The sequence below is a fragment of the Glycine max genome, chromosome 13 (genome assembly GCF_000004515.6).
Source record: "Glycine max cultivar Williams 82 chromosome 13, Glycine_max_v4.0, whole genome shotgun sequence".
Lineage (NCBI taxonomy): Eukaryota > Viridiplantae > Streptophyta > Magnoliopsida > Fabales > Fabaceae > Glycine > Glycine max.
This window is the reverse complement of record NC_038249.2, coordinates 27,907,716-27,931,389: the sequence shown is the minus strand read 5'-3', so window position 1 is coordinate 27,931,389 and position 23,674 is coordinate 27,907,716. Positions and strand designations below refer to the sequence as shown.

Genomic DNA, 23,674 nt, shown 5'->3' with positions numbered 1-23,674 from the left:
AATTCTAATCAGTAGTTAAACTTTTCCCTACACCAAAATCATCTCTTCACTAATGGAAGGTGGACTAAAGGGAAGCTCATTACAAGATATGAAGCTTTTGTTTGTTGAAATGGGTGTTGGCTATGACCTTCATGGGTATTCTATTTTATTATTTTAGTCTTCTAGAGCATAAAGTTTAGTGATTAACGTGAAGACCAAAATCTATAATTTTTTAATGAAATATAAATATGAGAATTAAAAAAATTGCTGCTCTACTGTAAAACTCAATTTTAGTCTCATTTATTTTGCCTACTTACATTTGATAGTTTCTAACATTTTCTTTCTCTTCAAATTTTTTATATACTCAAATAATATTATTCTTAAAATATATAACAGTCAGGACATAACAGCTGCCGCAATGAGAGCATGCAGAGATGCAATTTCTGCCAATTCAATTCCAGCTTTCCGTAAAGGTATTTCTGAATTGGGTTTTAATTATTTATCCATTCAGCCATTCTATACATTAGATCAAATCAATATTATTTTTTCAATTAAATGAATTTTTTTTAAAGGATTTTAAGTGAAATACATATTCTCCTTATTCGAGTTAACTTGGTGCAGGTAGCATCCCTGGTGTTACATCTGATCACATGAAATTACATGTCAAACTGGGGGTGCCTCATCCTCTGCAACAAAACTTGAACAAGGATAAAATTAAGTCTGTGTTTCCATAGTAAGTAAAAGCCCCTCAAATAAATAAGATTTTTTTTTCTTCTCAAATTCCTATTCCATGTTATATACTTAGAAACAGCATGTTACTGAAAAGTTCTATTTAAACTAAAAATTTCAGCGGACAAATCATGAACTTTGAAGTAGTGGATGGTGGACTTGTGTGCTCAACTGAAGAAATGGCCGAAAAGAACGATGACTGCTACATTGTTAATGCTGCTGTATATGTTGGCTACTAGGCTTTTGGTATCTTAGATCCCTCTGGTTAGTTTCATCCTTTTACTTATTGCATGTGTCACACTTTCAATTTTTTATCGGTTAGAATTCAACAACACAGGTATCAAAAATTTATAATAACTCAAGTACTTAATTAATGCACTTTGTTCAATTATGAGTTAGACCCCCTTAAACCTTTAACATTGTGTCACTCTTTCTACTTCTACTTTTGTTAATTCCTTAAATAAAGTGGTTGTGGCTTCTTGCATGAGCACAAAGTTTTTCTTGGCAATTTTACTTCAAATCAGAAGTAAGGACACATCATTCAAACGTAAGCTGAAAATGTGTTTACTTAATTAACCATGGTCATATGTCCTAAATGATTTGCAGGAATCTTAATTTCCATGGGGAACTTGCATGTGTGTTGGAGTTTTGTTGCTTCAGTAAAGCTGCAATGAGGGCAAAGTTTGCATTTTAGCTTTTTTATATGTATTTTAATTAAGAGTAGTTGTGTTATCCTTTCATTGTTTCTGCATGAATGTACCTAGTACTTTTGTCAGTTAGGTTGAATTTACTATGTTTGTTTGTAATAATGGATCAAAGATCATCTGAAGTTCATTTTTGAACTGCATACTTCTCAACCATTGATGTATACTTTACCTTAAACAAAATATTAATAGAAAAATAAAATAAATTAATGTAGGGTGAAAGCTTAAACTGCACCCCTGCTGTTAGTTTTCAACTGTAGAGGATCCATATCTGTAATAATGATAGTACTATAATTACTAAGTAGTGTGTCTGATTTCAAGTCTCAGATGTGATTTTCTATCTATATTTCAGATATTTGATTTTTAGATGTTAATAATTATAACTTTTATATCTCAATTGCAATTCTTCTATTCTTAATGAGTTTCCTAACACACTATTCATATTTAGAAGATGAAAACAAATTCTTAAAAATATGTTTTAACAAATTTCTGTGATTTTATACCTATATCAATATAGGGATAAACTTTATGAAATAAGACTTACTAAACTAAAATTTGCAAATTTTTATATTAATATGAAAGATTCAATATCATTGTTTATCAATCATTAATACAATCCCAAGTTAACTTAGTTTGGAACTCTGTCAATCCGATTCATCTTTTGCCTCAATTTTTGCAACTTGACTTTGACTTATGAATCTTTTCGTAAAAGCATGAGCTTGATTCAACCCCATAATCTAAGGGATGACAATTTTGATCGCCAATAGTTCGACAACATTTCATAGAGATGAAAGACTCTATGAAATAGGGAATTCGTATGCCATGCATGGAAAATGTAATGATGCATTAGGTAACATGCTCAATCATTTTGTTTTGTTTTCCGGCGGAGCGGAGGCAAAGCGCGCGGAGAAGCCTTTGTATCCGCAACCGTCCTCTTCGGCGGCGATTCCATCGTCGAAGTTGAGCGCGTAACTGAGCGGATCGTAGCGGAAGGAGCAGTGCTTCTTGTAGTCGTTGCTTCTGAAGCGGCGAACGAACGCGTTCCACCGCCTGCACCACCACCACCACCGGTCCTTGCTGTTCGCCGGCGACCGCAGATTCTGCCACCACGACGAGGGGAAGCAATGAATGCAGAAGGACATGCAGCGTCTCTTGGCGAACGCGATCTGCGCGTCGTCGTCGACGGCGTCGGTGGTCGCCGGCGGTAGGACCGTCATCGTCGCCGGAATTGGAAATTCAGTGTTTCTCTTCCTCTCTATTGTTTGGGTTTGGGATTGAAGGAGTGAATAAATAGGGTGAGGGTTTTTGCGAGTGTTTGAGAGTGTAACAGATTTACGGAAATTCCGCATTTATCAGTAACGGGTGCATAGCAACTGGCACCGGGAAATGACGGTTCCCAACTTTACTACACTATCAAGCAGTTTTTTTGTTTTTTTTTTTTTTAATATAGATTTAAGGCAAATTGTGATTGATTGGTCAAGAAATTAAAAATAAATAAATTGATTGAAACGTGTAAATTTGCATTGTTGATTACTTCTTTTAACTGGTGAGCAAGAACCTATATTTAATCTTTTATAAAACTTAATAAATCATCTATTATACATTAACATATATCTGTAGTCGAATAATAATGTAAAAAAGTCTTTTAGACTTATATATTATTTTCTATATTTTTTAATATTTGAAAAATTCAGATGTTCAAGATTTTATTACTTTTGATTTATAATGAATAGTGTGAATATTAAATACCATATCTTGTCATTTATTAAATAACCAGATTGTGATTTTTTGCATTAATTTTCTGGTTACCTTGAGTCTTATCTATTATTGATGGAAAATTTAATTATAATTATTTTTTATTTTCTCTATTTCTCCCGTTTGAATAGAATGATTTTATTTTACTTGCAACTCTTTTTTAAAATTTTTTATATTATTTATAATACAACATTTCAAGAGAGAGAACAAAAATATTTAAAGATATTTTTTTTTAATGATTGACCAATTTTCAATTGAAGAGACAAATAAAAATAGAGAACAAGTGATTTTAATCTCATTATCAAATCCATTGACAAAAGCCAAGGAAATGTGTTCTTACTTAGCTAGATTACTAAATTGTCTGCCTGATCAGAAAAAAAAGATTACTAAATGGTCTGCTGGGATAGTTTATGATATAAAATAAGTTTTACAATATAAATATAAAAAATAAATAATTTTAAGGATATTTTAATTGTGAGACATAATGAAGGGTGTGAGTTTAAACACCATAACTACTCGACATTATTTTTTCATTTTTTCTCTTATCCTTTTTAATTTGGTTTCCTGTGTCCTTTAAGTTTTTCTCTCAAATTTAACGCGTATATATAAACAAAAAGTATGTAAAGTGATAACATAAATGACGCATTTCCTATTGATCAAGTCGATTAAGTTAATGAAATATATATATATATATATATATATATATATATATATATATATATATATATAATTTACTGAATTCAGATTATTGTTAGATGACTTGACCCTGATATAAATTCTTACTCAGGATAATTTCTCTTTCGAAGTCAATCTCAACGTACGGTGATCGAGTCTTTCCTTAAAAGAAATAAATAAAGAATAAATTTTGAAAAATATTATTAGTATTGGTCAAATTCTTCACATATTTATTTATTTTATTTCAAACTTTTCTATTCTTACATTTGATAGTTAATATACATATATTTTATATGGAATTTTATGACTATATAGCTCATTAATTAATGAAAATATATGGGGAAAGTAATAAATAAATATTTTTCTTATAAGAAAAACGATTTATTAGCTTAATTATATTTTTGAAAGAAGTTACCTTCTTTTGTTTGTAGCACCCAGGTTTGAAATGGAATGGTATTTCTATATTTTTACGTATCAAACAAAAAAAGGAATTCGAAGGCACCAAGAATACTCTGCATTTCCTTATCACGAATATTGTTTTAATTTTACATGGAATTTGAAAGCTATTACAATACAATACAATACGACTAAAGAGGAAGATAGGTGGAAAGAATGCACATTTGCCACTAATTATCAATACTGAAGAAAGTCATGAGGTCCAAAATAAACTTCAATGTTAAGATTCCTTTTTTTTTTTTTTCCGGAAGGCAGATACTCCTTTTTTTAGTTTTTCTTTATATTTATTACGACATATAGATTTTTACTAAGATTATTAATTGTTTTTTCATATATAGATATAATTGATGGGTGAAGATACTTTGGTATCCTCGAGTATCTTCTTTTTTTGGTGATAGATCCACGATATCTTCGATCTCAGAAATATAATATATATAATATATATGTACATTAAAAAAATATTTTAATTAATTATTCTCATTATGGTTAATCTATTTATTATGGTCACGGACCATGCTTTGAAATATTAATCTGGTTTTCGAAGATTGCATAGTTGGAGTATATTGATCGTCCATTCAGTGAGATTCTTGTGTAGGTTGGGAATTTGATTGCACTGCATGTTCTAATTTAATTTGTTTATCATAGATTAATTCATCAATCAGATTTAAAATAATTGGTTAATCATTATTAGTTATATGGCTCGGTCGTCGACATATTTTAGTAGGCATGCACAACTGTGATTACAAGAAAACCAGCCAATAATATGAACTCTATTGCCAAATCCAGAAGTATTCATTATGAATGTCATATGATGCGTTATTTCACTATAGGATATAGGACTTGTGGAGTATTTTATTATCATTTTCATGTGTTTATTATCATTTTCATTCAAATAATTTTTTTTACAATACTTTTCTTTCTTCTTTTTAAATTAAATTAATAATTTAGAAAAAAATTATAAAATATTTAATGAAAATAATAATAATGTTAGACAAGTTATTGAAAATATTAATCCACCCTAAAACTAGGCTACCTGATCTCGAAGGTACATATCCTCAACTCAACTTTTTTTAAAAATTGGCAACTAATTATTAGTCGAAATTACTCATTATTAAGCAATTCGGAAAAAAAAAACTCATTATTTAAGCATCGCTCAATATCTGCTCATTAAAAAATATTAGTACATACAATATTTATTATTCTAAGACTACAAAGAATTCAATTGCATCAGTTTTTATTTTATTCATAAGAATAGAAGATAATATTAGGATATTTAAAATGTTTAACGAACTGAGTTAAATATTATATCAGTTTATAATATTACTAATGATCGATTCTTTTAAATATATATTTTTTTAGATCAATAGATTCGCTTCCAATCAAAATAATAAATATTACTTTCTTATTTATTAAATAGTTTAATTTTTTAAATATACTATCTCTCTTTTAAAAAAACTAATAATAACTATATTTCTATTTTTATTCTATGCACGCCTTGTTCCCGTTGTCCTTAAGTCTACTTTTGAATTCCATAGCTTCTTCATAGTGTCGTAAACAATCTTACGTAGAAGAAATAATTAAGCTCCATCAATGGCAAATCCATTACCTAAAGTCAATAGGGGCAATTTATTTTAAAAAAAAATTATTATATCACACATCAAAAGATAAATATATAAATTAACGTTGAAACCAGAGATATGGATAATGTCAAGCTTCTAAAGTATTTTGAAAAACATGGACTTTTTTTTTACTAAATTGGGTTATTTAAAAAATTTATTTACCAAAATGGAATAATATGTAAATTAATTCTATATCATGAGTGATTTTTATGACGTCAGATGTGAGAAAGGCATCACTATGCGTATCATTTTATTCGTTTGTCCTGTATCAAGAGGTGCTACCTTAATACGCTAAATCCCTTTCCATCTCAAAAATATTTAAATACAAAAACATAGATATTTAACGTCCGTTAAGCGACTCTAAATGGTGCCAAAGAAATTTAACAATTTTAGGTTATTTTACTTTTTCTACTTATTATTCTTTATCAATCATGTGAGCAACTATAGGAATTGGTTTCTTGCAATTTGAGTGGATGACGTTGTGGTTGTTGCAATCAATCTCTTGATGTCATTTTTTAGGTGCCAATATAAGTACATATGGACACGTCATTAGAAATGAAGAAAATTTTATGATGAAAACCAAATCAATATTGAAAAAAGTATATTTGAGCATTCTTTTTATCTTAGTTCCTAGGTAGAGAAGTTAGATAATATATGGTTTTAATTATAACAAATCTCCTATATAAGAAATTAGATAATATAGATTAGTATAGATCCCATTAAAGAAATATTGGGTTAAAAACCTAAATCTTAGTGTTTTTTTTTTATTTAATAGTATTTAGTCACTTAGAGGGTTTTGTTGTCGATTCTTTTTTCAAAATAGCGCTGATCTTTTTTACACCAATTAGAATTGGCTTGACTAGTGCTAAAGACCTATTTTCTAATATTTTAATCTTTTAGAGACAGAAATGGTGCCAACCAAGACAATGCCTCATGTTAGCTACACACATGATGACACCTCCTTCACTGATAGACACAACTAAAAAGAAAAAGTCAATCAGAATTTAAAGTGTCAGTCAGGTTGGCGGTTCACATATTCAAGGTGACTAAAATCACTCCTAACATATAAATGATTTGATACTACACTTGCTAAATAGTTTTTCAAAATAACCAAGTATAGTAACAAAGTCGAAAATCATGTGTCCAGCACCTATATAAGTATCGTAGACGCAAAAAATATGTTTTCAACATAGCATCCAACGGACTAAAAAAAACTTGCGTCAAAAGCGCTACATTAAAAGGATGTGTCCAAAGCTCTTTATGAAAATCCAGAGTCCAACCTCACCAAGCAATTTTCAGCTTAACTCCTAATCCTTTAGATTTTGTAAGTTTTTTTACTCTATGGACTTTTTGATCTTGCAGACTTTTTGTTCTTGGCCTCATTAGCTAGGACTCACTGGGCTGGACTAAGCTATTTTGACAACGTACTCTAATAAGATTTGCTTCTTTTGAAGTGAATAATTCACTTCAAAGATAAAAATGGGACATTCATCCTATATTTGGAATGAGGGAAAGAGACTGGGGAGGAAAGAAAAAATTTGAAATTTGAATTAGAAGGAATGGAAAAAAAAGAAAATTTTAAATTTTTATTCTATAAGTCAATTTTTCTTTCGTTTTTTTCACTTTCTCTTAATCCAAACAAAAGAAAATTTATTATTATCCGTATTTTTCTTTCTTTCTATTTTCTTTTCTTCCTATCAAACATACCACTAAAGTGGTTTATGAAGTCATTAATATATCAAATTTGCATTCGAGATTGTTGATTAGTACGAACAGGTTATGCGCAAACTCTTACTTTTCATCAAACATACCACTAAAGTGGTTTATGAAGTCATTAATATATCAAATTTGCATTCGAGATTGTTGATTAGTACGAACAGGTTATGCGCAAACTCTTACTTTTCATACATGTCATTTTATTAAAAAAAAAAAAATCAGTTTTCAATTTCACCATATGTATATATGGTCATACTTTTTTTTAACCGCTGGATTTGAATTTGTCGTTTTTCTTGCAACTTACCTTCGTACTATATATATCAGTGTTCATTTGCATTATAAATGTGTAAGAAACATCACTCGCTGATTTTCTCATTAACAATTATGCCTTTGAGAACAATTTTTTTATTAAATAAACACACTACAATTGCTTGTAACTAAAATCCGTATTATGTGTTTTATGCGATGAGATTGCATAATCACAGTTTCCCTTTTTGTTGTTGTTTCTACTCCTTTGGTTTTTTATTTGTTAAAAAGTAGTGGCAAATCCAATTCTAATTCCCTCATAAATCCTACTTGTTTTCTTCTCTATTTTTTTTTTTAACAATTCATCTAATCAGATTGTAACTTAAAAGACAATTTTAGTAAAGATTGCACACAAGAATTAGTACTCATCTCATTTACAACATTCTCTCAGAAGAAAAGAAAATTTTCAGGACTAGTGTGCCCTCTCCCTTCCTATCTCTCTCTCTTTCTCTCCCTTATGATTTTGATTTGTGATCGTAAGACTAATGTGACTCTGTTCATATTTTTGGCAAAGTTCTATCACTTTGATGCTATGAAATCATCACTAATCTTCAATAACCATTAGAGTAACCGACATAGTTTAATCTTGGGCGGATATTGTGGTGAGTGTACTTTGGATCCCCATAATCTACAACCTTTATCACCATGGCTTCTCGTCTTCCATCATGCTCTTGAACTGCACCAAACACAATCTCATTTGTCTCGCAGTTCTGCTCATAATAACCTTGAGGGGTGGAAGAATAGCGCGTGTGAACTTGGTGCTGATGTTGGAGCTTGACCTGTTGGTGCTGTTGGTGTTGCAACTTGGGATGCTGTTGTTGAAGTTGTTGATGCTGTTCTTCATAATCACCACCCTCCCACCAGTTTAAGTAACCCCTACTTGGCTTGAGCTTTGGTTTTTCCAGCTCTTCGGTCAGGTAGTGTTGAAGATATACTTTTGTAACTGCATAATATTTTATTTTTCAGTTTTTAAGATAGGATTTAGTAAATAAGTTGATTTCCTATATTTTAGGAGTAAGGCAGTTTTAATGGATTAGCCTAGTCAATAAGTAGTTCTTATCTTTAAGGAGCAAATTAGTTTTAATATTCTGTTTTGCTAATATCTTGTTATCTAATTAGTTTATCTTTTGCTATTTATTGTATCGCTGCTGAGAACAATTTGAATTAGAATTAGAATAATTTTATTTCCTCCACATACGTATTGTCTCTCTTCTCTCCTCTGTTTTTTATAATTTCCTCCACAAAACCAACAATTGGTATCGAGAGTCTTATTCTTACGGGACCTCTACCATGGAAGGTGAAGCAAGTTTTTCCCACATAACTCTTCCAATCTTTGATGGAGAGGATTATGATCTTTGGGAAGTGAAAATGCAATCCTACATGGAGTCTTTGGATTTATGGGATGCTGTGGAAGAGGATTATGAAATATTTCCGCTGCCTAAAAATCCCACCATGGCCCAAATTAAAAATCACAAGGAAAGAAAGATGAAGAAGGCAAAGGCGAGATCATGTTTGTTCACTAGTGTTTCACAAATGATATTCATCAGAATCATGACTCTTAAATCACCCAAAGCAATTTGGGATTATCTGAAAGAGGAATACACTGGAGATGATAGAATACGAAGCATGCAAGTGCTAAATTTAAGGAGGGAATTTGAGCTTCAAAGGATGCAAGAGTCAGAGACAATCAAAGAATACTCAAACAAATTGTTGGGTATTGCCAACAAGATAAAGTTGTTGGGAAGTGATTTTGCTGATTCGAGAATTGTAGAGAAAATTTTGGTAACGGTGCCGGAGAGGTATGAAGCATCTATAGTTTCATTGGAGAACACAAAGGATCTGTCGAAAATCACATTGGCAGAAGTGCTACATGCCCTGCAAGCTCAAGAGCAGCGAAGGTTGATGGGGCAAGATCGTGTTGTCGAAGGTGCTTTGCCCGCCAAACATCATGAAGTTGATGAAAGCAAAAAGGATTTTTTCAAGAAGAATCAACCAGCAAGCAACGAAAACAGTGCCAACAACCAAGGTAAGGATAAAAAGAAAAATTATCCACCTTGTCAGCATTGTGGCAAAAAAGGTCATGCACCTTTCAGATGTTGGAGGAGACCAGATGCAAAATGTAACAAGTGCAACCAGATAAGACATGAAGCGGTGATCTGCCCCAACAAAAATCACCATGATGAGGGAGCTCAGATTGCTAATCAAGAAGAGGAGGACCAACTATTTGTGGTCACATGCTTCTTGAGTAGTGAATCAAGTGAAAGTTGGTTGATTGATAGTGGTTGTACGAACCACATGACATATGATAAGACTTTATTCAAGGATTTGAAGCCAACTAATGTCTCAAAGGTCAGAATTGGGAATGGTGGCTATATTCCAGTAAAAGGAAAAGGAACTGTTGCAATTTCAATGTGTTCAGATACCAAATTAATATCAGATGTTCTTTATGTACCTAACATTGACCAAAACTTGCTAAGTGTAGGTCAGTTGATTAAAAAGGGATTTAAAGTGTCCTTTGAACATCAACATTGCTTTATCTATGACAATTTTGGTCGGGAAGTTCTAAGGGTTAAAATGAAAGGTAAAAACTTTTCATTTGATCCAGCAGAGGAGGAGCATACAACCTATTTCACTCAAGTCACACCCACGGTTCCTTAAGATTTTTCAAACTTTTCCTCTGATTGTTCTGCTAAAGTTTCCAAGCGAGGGATGTTTCATTCTCCATAGAAATTATTTCACATTCCCAATGGTGGAGATGTAAGAAAAAGAGTTATGAACCCGATGCTTAAGTGATCCATTGATTAACAAATTTGAGATTGTAATTTTAATGGGATAATTTTGGGTGTATTATATAATTTTGTCCCTCCGTGTCACGTATGTTATTTTATTAACGGTGATGGATAAAAGTTAACGGCCGGATATATTTGTCACATTTTTTACACTTCTAGATACTAAATTTTGTATTTTCATCTTTCAGGGATACATTTGTCAGCGAATTACACATTGAAGGACAAAAATATTATTTACCTAAACTTATATGATTAAAAGATTTAAAAGAATTTTATAAATTTACAATATTTTAAAAAAAATCATAAATTTTTAAGAAAAACATTCAAAATTATATAATACATGGAGGGCTAGTATTAGTAGTATAACTTTAGACATGTGTCTAGAAAAAAAAACTTTAAATATGTGGACTAAAGTTATATATGAAAGGGTAGTATAGCTTTTAGATATGTGGAAGAAAATTAGATAGGAGAAAAGTTATATATGAGAGTTAGAATCAATTAACTATTAAAATATTAAAATAAATTGTGTTATTTTTATTTTTCTTTATCCAAATCTTATCATTTATTTATTATCTTTTTCTTCAAAGTTAGGTTCATGTACCCAAATGGGAAAAATAATTAACTATAGTTTCGAGCAATCAGCAATATTTACATCTACATATCATTCGTACTCGAATATGTACGTGCATGCATTGCTTGTCAACAAATATACAGAGATTTGAGACTTGAACAGTGCGATATAGTAAAATTTGTCCCTTTTCGAAATATTAAGACGTGAGCATAACTCTTAAAAGTGTTAACGCTTCATACATCAAGTGATTCCTCGTATTTCCTTTGAACAGTATTTTACTTTGATTTCTCAAACAGGGATATGATCCCATATCAAGCTATTGTTTTGGTAAACCATGGATTCATTCATGTCGCAAAACAGTGTTTTAGTTCTACTAATTCCTTTTTTTTTTCTCTTTATATTTTCTCGATCATTTTTTACCTTAATATGTCATCACTCAAATACATACAAACAAGGATGCTACTCCTAGATCAACTTGCAATATACTGGCATTCCTGGTTTGTATGACAATTGTTGTATGATAATTTTATATTCCACCGGTTCGAATGCCGGTAATTAAGGAAAAGAAAAAGTTACAGCATACAACCGCATAATTGAGATGTTAACATTCTACAGGGATAGATATGTTTTTACCTTAAAAAAAAACATTATACACGGCTAGATATGTTTTTACCAAATTTTATAGTTTCAAATTGAGTTTGCTTTAAATATTTTTACCAAATTGTGTTAGTCCTTCAATTTTATTTTTTTAGTTTAATTTGGTTCTTATAATATTGTTTTAAACGTGTCTATTTTTATTTAGTGACAATGTAACTTACATTTAAATATATATCACATTAAGAATCACTTTGAGATGGCATATGACATGATATGTCAAACTGTAAATACATGTCACAACATCATGGATGGTAATAATAAGAATTGTTTTTAAAACTTGAAAATTTCATAAAGACTAAAATCAAACAAAAAGTATCTTGTAAAAACTAAAACCCAAATTTGTCATATTTGAAGCTGCACACTTCTAAACTATATCAAAGATATTGATCCATTGAGTTTTTTTTTTTTTTTCATTCAAAAGATTTGTTACAATACCTGTTCAAATCTCAACTTGAATCTACATTTCAAATTTAAGCTAGAACAACTAGCAAGAAAGGGCTTACAATGGGGAACTAGTCCATGTAGGCAACTTATTTATGTACCAAGAAAATTACAAAACAAAAAGTGAATATTGTGACACTTTTTATCTTAATATACATATTTATATAATAAAATACATGAAAATGCATAATTGCATAAAATGATTTTATTCAATAAACATAAAGGAATTCACGTCAATAAAAGGTTCATATTCGTGTTAATCACCAAATTAAAAACTTATCAATTAAGATTATTAAAATATTTTCAGCTCAAAACAAGGTCATCCAAAACTTCAGAGAATGAACTAAAGACTCAACATGTGAAACAAAAATGATAAAAACTACATGTCCAGAACTTCATGCAATTAATACAGAAATTCATGCCCCAATGTCATATCCTATTAGAACATTGTGTCCCAATGTCTTCTAGCACGAGATTATTTAAAGTCATCCACCTAACCATCTGCTCCCATGAATACAAGGTTCGAGATCATTAGAAGATCCAAACACAAACAACACACAGGAAGTGAGTTATCACGTTCCTAAACACACACACACACACACACACACACACACACACACACACACACACACACACACACACAAACACACACACACACACACACACACACACACACACACACACACTTAGCACAATTTACATCGTTTTACCACTCATTGCATAACATCGTTTGTCCCAAGGATTTAATCACAAAATCACATTCAACACCTTCACATTAATCACGTATTCAGAATAACACATCTCAAGTACAACACAACATGTTACATTCACACAATTCATTACCCACCATCACGTAACAAGTCACAATGATCATTACACATGCGTTACAACACATACACTAAGACTCAATCCTATATGTAATTTCATACCATGTCAGTGAAAAATCTCGTTGAACACCTAGGAGTACATGATAAGACAGACCACATACACACTGGTAAGTCATGTCACTCTCACTAGGTAAAATCATAGGAAGACTAGTTAGGGTCACTTTGTTTTGCGAGAATGCTTCAACCATGTGGGATCGCCACAGACTTAAAGGAGCACTCAAATCGGGTGTATTTACCCTCAAGGCCTAGACTCTGATGAGTCTGTCAAGGCCTCCCCCTCTTGATTTAGGTCCAACCTAAAAAATATTTTAACACACAAACTCTATATATGAACTATACAAAAGACACAACTTCTCAATTGTTCTCAAAATAATTTTAGCTCATCGCATCTTAAAGTGATTAAACTTGTCGGGTTTCCACAATGTATCTCATCACAATACTCATCGCACATTAACTTGTTGCTCTTAAAGGGTCTTACATTTATGTGATTGTACAGTTCAAAGCTCACAACTCAATGCGTACAATATCTCAATACACATGTATCTTACAATTCAACACATGCTCAGTTTATCACATACACCCAATCTCAATCACAATGTTATAATCCCAAAGCAACATGTTATCACACCTCATCACATTGTATAAATATATACATGACACAAACATAGACTTTCCCGGTGAACTATACAATACACACAACTACTCAATTATTTTCAAAATCATTTTAACTCATTGTGCCTCAAAGTTATTCAACCCGATGGGTTCCCATCGTGGATTCCAACACAATACTCGTCGTCCTTAAATGGTCTTAAAGTTGTGTGATTGTATAGTTCATAACTCATAATTCAATGCATACAAAATCTCAATACACATGTATCTTATAATTCAACACATAGTTAATTTATCACTTACATGCAATCTCAATCACAATTTCATAATCTCAATATAACAATTTATCGTGCCTCCTGAATCATATACACATCACACAGTAGTAATATTTGCATGGTACAAAACATATATATTAAATAGAATTATATTATTTTCAATTAAAAAAGTTTATACAACAATTAAATTAAAATTATATCAAAAGAAATTATTACTAAGCATTAACTTTACAACTTTTTTTAATTTATTATTTTATTACTTTTATTATTACAATGCATATATAACATGTTGATCATCATCGTGGAAAGATACAGGATTAAGACAATAAATTTTATAAAATAAGCAACTAAAGAGACGATTATTCATAGTACAATTCACGTTCTTTAATAAAATGCAATTGATGTGTGTGATGTCAAATATAAAAAATAAAGCGGTACAAGACATAAAAATTCATGTATGGTTTTGATTTGATTTGATAGTTTATTTTAATATAATATTACAATATATTTTTCAATCCACTGCAATATGCAAACAAACACAAAGGGTTCTTTTTTCTTTTGACCATTTATTCTTTATCACAATATGTTAGATTTAAATATAAACTCATAATGCAAATTAACTAGTAAAGACATCATACTAATCATTCAGTTTCATCAATTCCCGCTAATTAGTAAAGACATCATACTAATCACAGTTATAATTGTAAAGATAGAATCAAAATTACAAAAACACCCCAAAATTCATCTCAATTAATCCTTTAAGGATCCCTACACATGTTCTCACGCGTGCTGTCCGACAGCAATAGCGACATCTCTAGTGTTTCCCTAAGATTCCTCAAGTTTTTTCTCTGATTGCTTTGTTAGGGTCTCCAAGCATTAAAGAACAGGAGAAGGGATTGAAGCCTCAATTTTACTGTGTCTGTGCGAGAGATATTTTCTTCTTTAAAACATTTTTTCATAAATCCCAACGGTGGGAGTGTTGGAAAATGATTTCCAAAGGTGATGTCCAAATTTAAGAACGATCCAACGGTTAACATATCTGGGATTATAGTTTTACTGGGAATGATTTGAGTATATGCTGAAAAAAAAATAAGAGTTTTGTGAGAGAAAAAGGAAGAACGAATTTGGAAGAAAGAATAAGCATAGAGATGTATAGTGATTGTAAAAATTAACTAATATGTCTCTATTTATAGTTAGGGTTCTGAGTCTACTATTTATTCTATTTTTTCTTTATTGTATTTCATAAAAAGAGAGTTCTATTTTACTCTTTCATTTAAGCATCCATTTATTTTCTAAAACATCATTTTACTCTATTTATTTTCTAATACTGTGAAACCCTTATTTTAATTAACAAAAACATTTTTCTCTTATTTATTTAGTTTCTAAAAACTCTATTAATTTTTAAATAAAATATTTTTTATTTATTTTAAAAAAAAATGGGATGTTACAAATACTACAAATCAGCAACACTTATCAAGAAGCTTGGACATGGAGAGTGTCACTATACACAATGCCACCATTTATCATGTGTAAGGTTGACCTACCATATAATCTCACTAGATACAAAACTAAACTAGATATATAACTACTAGTACTATAGCCAAAACTCATTCATACATGATAGATCATACCCACCTCTAAGGTAGACGCATGAGGTATACTTAAAGCATATGATGGTCCTCTAGAGTTTCTCCTTAAGAAATCATATCCATAATTGATAACTACTTTTTTCAACCAGCTTGATCCACTTTTTGCTCTAACATACGAGTGACTCAATATGAATGCCATTCCAGCCTCTTTTGCTTCCATTAGCTCAAGCAACTCCTCTCTTGCATCCAAATCAATCTGTGGACTGTCTGGCACAACAAACCTCACTCTCTTCCTCACTTTCTCAGGAGAAGACTTAACCTCCATCAACTCTGAAGGGCCTTCCATTTGAGAATCTACTTGATCATCATCTTCAGTCATCCTTATTGAGCCCTCTAAGTTTGATGCTGAAGTCCCCACAACTGTCATCTTTGTATCTTCTTCAAAGCTCCCAAATCCTAAGCCATATTCAGATGCATCTGATCTGATGAATTCAGCTATGCTGCAAATAAGATCCCTCTCAAACTCAATGTCATCCTTGTGAATGTCATGGTAGCCATACCGCGCTATGCACCGGTAAAGTCTATACTCCTTTGGGCCAACTCTTCCCACCAAGAACCTTTCTTCAGGTCTAACATGTGGCACTTGGACTGATTTAATGCAAAGGAAGATAACAACTTGGTGGAAGGCAGGGAGATTGGTAACAAAGTGGGAGAAAATAGCTGGGATCCCAGATACGAGCTCGGTGTGTATGAGGCCAATTCCCTTGACCCTGACAATGCCTAGAGAGGGGCCTAAACTGAGGAGCCAGTTGATTGGAACCTTGTTATGAACATCAAACTCATACTTCTTTAATGTGCCATAATGCCACACATACATGGCAATGAGAAATATGAGGGAGAGGGCAATGGGGACCCAAGCCCCCTCAAGGAATTTGATGAGGGATGCTGAGAAATAGAGTGCTTCGATGGAGCCAAAGAACACTATGAAGCAAACTGCTAGCAATATGTTCTTGTGCCAGCACAAGACTATAGCTAGAGACATTAAGCAAGTGGTCACCAGCATGACAGTTATGACAGCCAAGCCTGTTAAAGCAAAGAAAACAAAAATTATTTAAAATAGAGTGTAATTTCTATGCACTGTCAGTGTAAAAAATTTAACACAATCAACCGATCAAAGTCACATTATTTAATATGATTTTTAAAGTAATTATCATGAAAATCAATAAACTTGTCAAACATGTATTTTTTAATTGAATGACAATGTAAACATCCTGTACACTATCAGTGTGCACACTATTTACTCTTAAAAATATTTCAAATTTAATCATGATCATTTAAAAATACTTCAATCATGATCAAATATAAGTTGTCATGTTCATAGGCATCATGAAATTATATCATGGAGAGATAGAGTACCTGCTGCATTTCCCATGCGTTTAGTATCTCTAAATCCAACTGTAATAGCCAGGCAAAGCAGCATCAAACTCCAGTTGATCTCAGGAATGTAAATCTGGCCATGCATCTTGGATGATGTGTGAATGATTTTAACTTTGGGGAAACATCCCATAGCAGAACATTGTTTGATTATGGAGAAAGTCCCTGTGATGACTGCTTGGCTTCCAACCACAGCTTGAAGTATGGCTATTGCAAGAACAGGCCATCTAAGTTTTACTGAAAAGGAGGGGAAAAAAAAGTAAGCCAAGCAGCAAAGTAAACATTAATCTTTCTTTGAATATGCATGTTCTTATAGAGATCACAAAGAACTTACCAGGTACAGATACATAGAACCCAATTCTATAGTCACTTTCAAGGGAATGATGTCTGGAAAGATATGCAGCTTGCCCCATATATGCAAGGATTAAAGAAGGGTATACCAAAAAGGTGAATGCAATCTGCAGGTAAATGACTTCAAGTTAAAACTAATGATTATCATATCACCCCTTGGCTTCTAATCAAGTAACCATCTACCAAAGCATGATGTACATGAATGATGCATCTATGTGTATTAGTACTCAGTTATCAATGACTAAGAAAGAAGTGCAATTTAATTAGTTGTGCATAATGCAGAGGAATTTCCTTCTGCATGAAATCAACAATTTTGAAAACTGGAGAAATGTTACCATAAGGTTCAAGCATGCTATGTATTGGATGGTGTTACTGTTACCAACAAACATAACGCAAGATGGATGTGCAGCAAGCATGAGGGAGATGAAGAACAATTTTTAACTGCCAGAAGCTTCTTTCAATAGAAAAAATCTTGTTTTTTTCCATCTTGGCTCATGTAGAATTTAACTTTTGACCTTAAGGAAGTTGGTTTTGTCTGACTCAATACAACCAAAATTTTCTTAATAAATGTATAATTATTGTGTTTAAAATATTAGATATCATTAACATTAAATCAACAATGAGACATTGCTTACAACCTTGGCTGTTTTACATTTCTGCACATGGAAAGTATAGTTTCATTTTGGAGAAGGCACAATCAACTTCAAAAGGTAAAAATTATGATCATATTTCTTCATATAAATTAAACTTAGCTAATAATAGAGTAAAACTGTACAAGTAAAGATCATTAGCATAATGGTGCTATGTACCTTAATTGACAATTGTGAAAAGTGTCCTAAATCAGCATACATGGCTTCTGAACCTGGAACACAGATGATAATATCAGAGAAAGACAAAGCATTTGTCAAGCAAAAAAAACAGATTAGTGCAGAATTTGCTACACTTGCTCCATACCTGTTATACACAGTAGAATTCCACCCAAGGACATCCATCCTCCCTTTTGTGTCTTTTTCAGAAATTTGAACATGTAATATGGGGAGAGAGCTTCATAAACATGTGGATTCCAATGGAAGATATTATAAACACCAATAGCACTGATGCATAGCAGCCAGGTCAAGACAACAGGTGCAAAGAGACTCCCCACACGGTGAGTGCCATAATGTTGAAGGGCAAACAAAAATATCAGTATTACACAAGCCACTGGAACCTCCACATCTGCATAACCAATTAAACAATCATTAGCTCCAATTTATCACATGGAAATTTTCTAGTTTTAATGCTTGTTAAAGAACATATAGTATGGAGGAACACCAACAATCCACTAGGGTCGGCTTAGTGCTGATATTTCATATTTTGAACGAAATTCTAAGTTCGATCCTCTGTTATCAATGTAAAAAAAAGAATACTAGCCAAGTAGCCATCAATTACAATTATTTTCTGATTGCTTAAAGCAGAGGCTGATAATTACATCAAAAGCATATTGATTAACTTGCAAGTGGTAATTTCCCTGGTAAATAAATCATCAAGTGGACATATCAGAACGTATTAGAGGAGCCAAGTGTTATTATTACCCTCTAGAAAAATGACAACTAGTAAGAAACCAATAAACAATTGACGGAAATTACGGAGGACATTGTAAATCCAGTAATTAAGGTGCATAACAAATATCTTGTTATTAAAGTTATTATAATAGTGATTCAAATGATTTTTTTTATTGAACACAAGAATATGATACAGATGTCAAGTTATCCAAGGAGACAAAAGTTAGGTCGACATTAAAAGTATGATTAGGGTGACTTTCATTCTAGTATTTCTACAGCATCCCATTCTTTGAAGTTGACAGAATTAGGTCTAGATTTAATTGGGGCAGTGGCACCATAGATAATCATTAATCTATTACCAACAGTGGAATTGCAGGCACTGTTCATGGCCAGTCTAGTGGTGGCCATACATAATTTTGTATCCAATCGGATACGATAAGATGACTGCTCAAGATTGATCCACAGGGATTTATTGAAAGTCTCATCCAAACCATAATGCTTCATATCATAACCTCTTGGAAATTCAATTTTGCAAGGGAACTATTTTTTTTATAGTTAAAACCTCTGACTGGTGGGGTTTGGCTATATATACATCTTAACCATCCTTTTCATGTGTACTTTTTTTTTATTTAATCAATTATGTATTCAAATACAATTTTACCACGACAGTGACTTGGATTTGATCAAAGAAAAGAAATTTCCCCTGATTTGTATCTATGTGGACCTACAATTGTGCATGCACTTGTCTTTTGGTTCTCCCTTTTTGTCCACTAATTGGAGGTCCTGTGATGGTTTATATCAGATCTTATTCATGCATTAAACAAATCTATTGTGATGCCCAACTATAATAGTTTCACCATTAAATTATTATATTTACAGCATATATGCCATTGAGGGGGCAAATCCTAAGAGAAAGCACAGCCAGCTAAGAGAACTTCAGTATCAAATATTACAAAATAGTACACAAAACGAGAATTATTCTAAATTTCTATATTATTGTGGGAACATATTCCCGAGATCGATTTGTTCAAGATACCAACCGATTTGAAACCTACTCATCAAAGCTAAATTCTGGGGAACAAATTCAAAACGTTTTACTATACTGTTAATTATCTGCAATTGTAAGCTAGATAGTATATAATATCTGCAATAAATAAAAATTGATGACTGAATAAAGAATCTTATTGTATATTAAGAAAACTAGAAGATGAAAAAAGGACAACTTTCTACAATTGAATCCAATTATCCAAAAGACTTGTTGCTTAGCTGTAAATAACCCTCAGGCAGTTAAAGTTAACCTCTCTTAGAACACAAACTAGATTGTTAGTATTGCATTAAAAGTTGAGAAATTCTATGTACCCTTAGAAATTCAAAGATTTTGATACTGTTATTGAGAAATCTCTTTTTCTCTTGCTGTGTTCAACCTCATTCAACTTTTAGGCCAAAAACATCTATATCAAAATCTTCAGATTTCAGTGGGTATCATAGCAATCCTCAAGGTTTATGGAGAAGAAAAAAGAAGAGAAATGAAAGGCCAAGAGAATTTGAGAACAAAACTATTAATTGTTTGTGTTTATAAACAAAACTTACATCTGTGCTGTTCTTTGGACATGGAAAGCTCCAAACCTGACACAGCTGAAAAAACTGCACAATGACAAAATCCACACAACAAAAGTGAGTTAGTTACCAAGACCCCATACATGTACACTGTTTACAATCAAGGTTTTAAAAAATGGTCTGTTTCTGCGATTTCAGCCGCAACGTCAAGGCTTTTGGGCTCTTTGCGAACACAATTGTTGCATTTATCAACAATTTCTTGCAATATCAAGGATCGTGACAAAACTGTGACCGTAATTTAAAACCTTGCTTGCAACAAAAACCACACAATAGTATTATTATTATCATGACAATTCTCACAAATCCCAAATACCAGAAATTGCTGGTGTGAGCACACCATCCCCAATAACCATGCAAGTCCCTATCAAGGCAAGAACAAGCAGCACCCTTTGCAGCACCCTGTGTTTCTCCAACAAGTTTTTCAGCCCCAACCCAACATTTTTCCTATTGACAGGAACAGTTCCATTGTCCATGGTGTACTCGGTTAAGTGCTCATCCGCAAGCTGAGTGTTAGGCAACAAGCTAACCCGGGCGTGGCGGCACAGCAATGAGTAGAGTGCAAAGGTCCCTCCTTCACCATTGTCATCAGCTCTCAGCACAATGAACACATACTTGAGCAGTGGAATCAGTGTGAGTGTCCAGAACACAAAAGACAACACTCCATAGATTTCTTCATTGGTGTCTGAATGCTGAATATCCTCAGCAAAAGCGCTTTTGTAAACGTAAAGTGGGGAAGTGCTCAAGTCTCCATACACAACCCCCAAGCTTTGATAGGCCAAAGTCAAAACTGTCTTCCATGATTCTTCCTGCAATCACATCAACACCATGACCATGATCACTCTGCTAACAAAAACTAACAATACTAACATAATTAAGTTAGCAGAAAATGACGCATGGCACACACATACGCGCACACGCATGCGCTCACACTTTAGCCTTAATTACCTTAATTGTGTTCCTGTGGATCACAGACTCAAGATCCATGATGGGGTTGAATTTCACAGAACTAGACAGCAACCATTATTGTTTCTCCAGCTAGATAAAGAAGACCCCCTCAACATGTCAATGAAAAAACAAAAAGGAAAAAAGGAAAAGAAATTCAAGAGACAAAAAGTGGCTTTGGTAATGGTACAGTGTAAGCCCCTGCTACTTTTCTAGTTTTCTTCCTCCCACCACCCTCTTTTTGTTGGTATTTTAATATTAATATTTATGAAAAAGGGTGTGTTGTGGCTCAAATCAAGAGGGACAAATGCAGACAAAAGAAGAGCAAGCACGAAACACAAGCAACAAGGGAGTTTTACAGAATGGTGCTGTGACGAGGAAGGGTTGTTGTTGTTGTTGGAGTGAAGGATTAGTTCAGAAAACTAGATTAGAATAATGAGTGGGTGGTGGAGTGTGTGATTTATGTGTTGGAGAAAAGAGAGAGAACAGAGAAAGAGAAGGAAGGTGTTTGTTTGTTGTGTAGTGAATGGCAGTGATGAAGGTGAGTTTTTGGTTGTGTAAATAAGGTGCATGTGTTTTATTTATGAGTAATGATATTTGGATTATATGAATTTTTTTTTTTGTCGGAGGCGGAATCAAAGGTAAATATAAATTATTTTACAATAATTCACTTATTTTATTCAAATAATTGAATTAGATTTTCATAATAATAAATATCTCATGAATTTATCAACACTTATTATTTTTTCTTTATTTTTTTATCGCATTATATCACTTATTATTGTATATATGTTTTTCTCTGTCTCAATTAACATTTTATACCGTAGTTGAGATTCTACGTAGGAGAATATTTTGGGTGTTGAATGAAATATCAACCGAACAACTACTACTGTTACACATGGTTGTCTGAGAGAGATGAGATGATTATATCTATGTTTGAAGGAGGGTAGGTCATGAGAGAGAGGGAGCAGTAGCATTAACAATCTTCAACAACATGCAGTAAATGTGAAAGTTTTCAACTTTGAACTATTGGGATGGTCACCTAATACTGGCTGCATGCTTCAGAAATTAATTAATGTCATTTAAATATACTTTTACTTTTATTATTTCAAATTACTTATTGATTAAGGTATGGGTTACATATTCTAAAAATATAAATTATATTAATGGTAGTGATAAAATATATTTTTTTCACTTAAATATTGCTCCCTTTAAACTTATAAGTAAAAATAATTAATTTCACATTAATTAAGAATAATTGAAATCATATAATTTTATTAATCTCAAGTAAAAAATAAAATTATTTCTAAAATATTCTTAATTAAAATTTTATATTATGAATAAAAAATTATTGAAAATAAAATTAAAATTAAATAAAAGATTTAAAAAAATGATAATATTAAATAAGATAAAATTAATTAAATTTATTTATATTTAAGTCTAATATATAATTATTAATTCTTTGACTAGATATGATAATTAAATATGAATATGTGAATATTCATTCAACTCAATTTAATTTTGATAAGAAAAAACTTACTTCAATTGAAAGGATTCAGATTTTCTCCTATTTACTCTTTTTTCAAATAACTTGATTTGAAATTTAATTATATTTAATATTTTTTTACCGTTTTCAATAGTGTTACCAAGTGAGTCATGTTTACTAGATTCCGATGTGTGAATGTAACTACTTGTCCTATTTTATGAGTAGAGAAATTAGCATTAATTATTTCATGTCAATTTTCCATTTACAATATTAATAAATGATTAAATGTATATTCTGTCGAAAAAAATTAAATGTATTTACTCTTGTTTATAATAAAAAAAAAAAGGGGGTGAGATCTGGTTTGTGAAGGTAACTACCTATCCTATTTTATGAGTTTAGAAATTAGCATTAATTATTTCATCTCAATTGTCCATTTACAATATTAAATAAATAATTAAATGTTTTCAATTTTAACCTTACCATTTAATTAATGTATGCTTTAAAAGGACTTAATTAATACAAGAGATAAGAAGTATAATAGAAAAT

General features: G+C 31.8%; 2 protein-coding genes across 2 annotated transcripts; one reads left to right on the top strand and one right to left on the bottom strand.

Moving 5' to 3' along the window:
- Window positions 1-1,541, top strand: LOC100306653 (uncharacterized). The gene is given in 5 exon segments (NM_001251285.2): window positions 1-135; window positions 376-452; window positions 601-712; window positions 830-972; window positions 1,315-1,541. Coding segments are annotated over 4 exon segments (390 nt in total). The 5' UTR covers window positions 1-52; the 3' UTR covers window positions 948-972; window positions 1,315-1,541.
- Window positions 1,542-15,619: 14,078 nt separating this feature from the next.
- Window positions 15,620-22,210, bottom strand: LOC100799414 (potassium transporter 8). The gene is made up of 8 exons (XM_003542653.4): window positions 21,646-22,210; window positions 21,014-21,506; window positions 20,674-20,727; window positions 18,497-18,757; window positions 18,352-18,404; window positions 17,526-17,649; window positions 17,174-17,428; window positions 15,620-16,840 (listed from the first exon to the last, which is right to left on the bottom strand). The coding sequence occupies exons 1-8, from the start codon at window positions 21,682-21,684 to the stop codon at window positions 15,780-15,782; spliced, it is 2,340 nt and encodes a 779-aa protein (XP_003542701.1). The 5' UTR covers window positions 21,685-22,210; the 3' UTR covers window positions 15,620-15,779.
- Between the last annotated feature and the right edge of the window lie 1,464 nt (window positions 22,211-23,674).

Coding starts and splice junctions, on each gene's coding strand:
- LOC100799414 (XM_003542653.4), bottom strand. CDS start 21,684: ATGGATCTTGAGTCTGTGATCCACAGGAACACAATTAAG. Junction 18,758..20,673: donor GTCCAAAGAACAGCACAGAT/GTAAGTTTTGTT, acceptor TTGGTTATGCAG/ATGTGGAGGTTCCAGTGGCT. Junction 16,841..17,173: donor ACGCATGGGAAATGCAGCAG/GTACTCTATCTC, acceptor TTGCTTTAACAG/GCTTGGCTGTCATAACTGTC.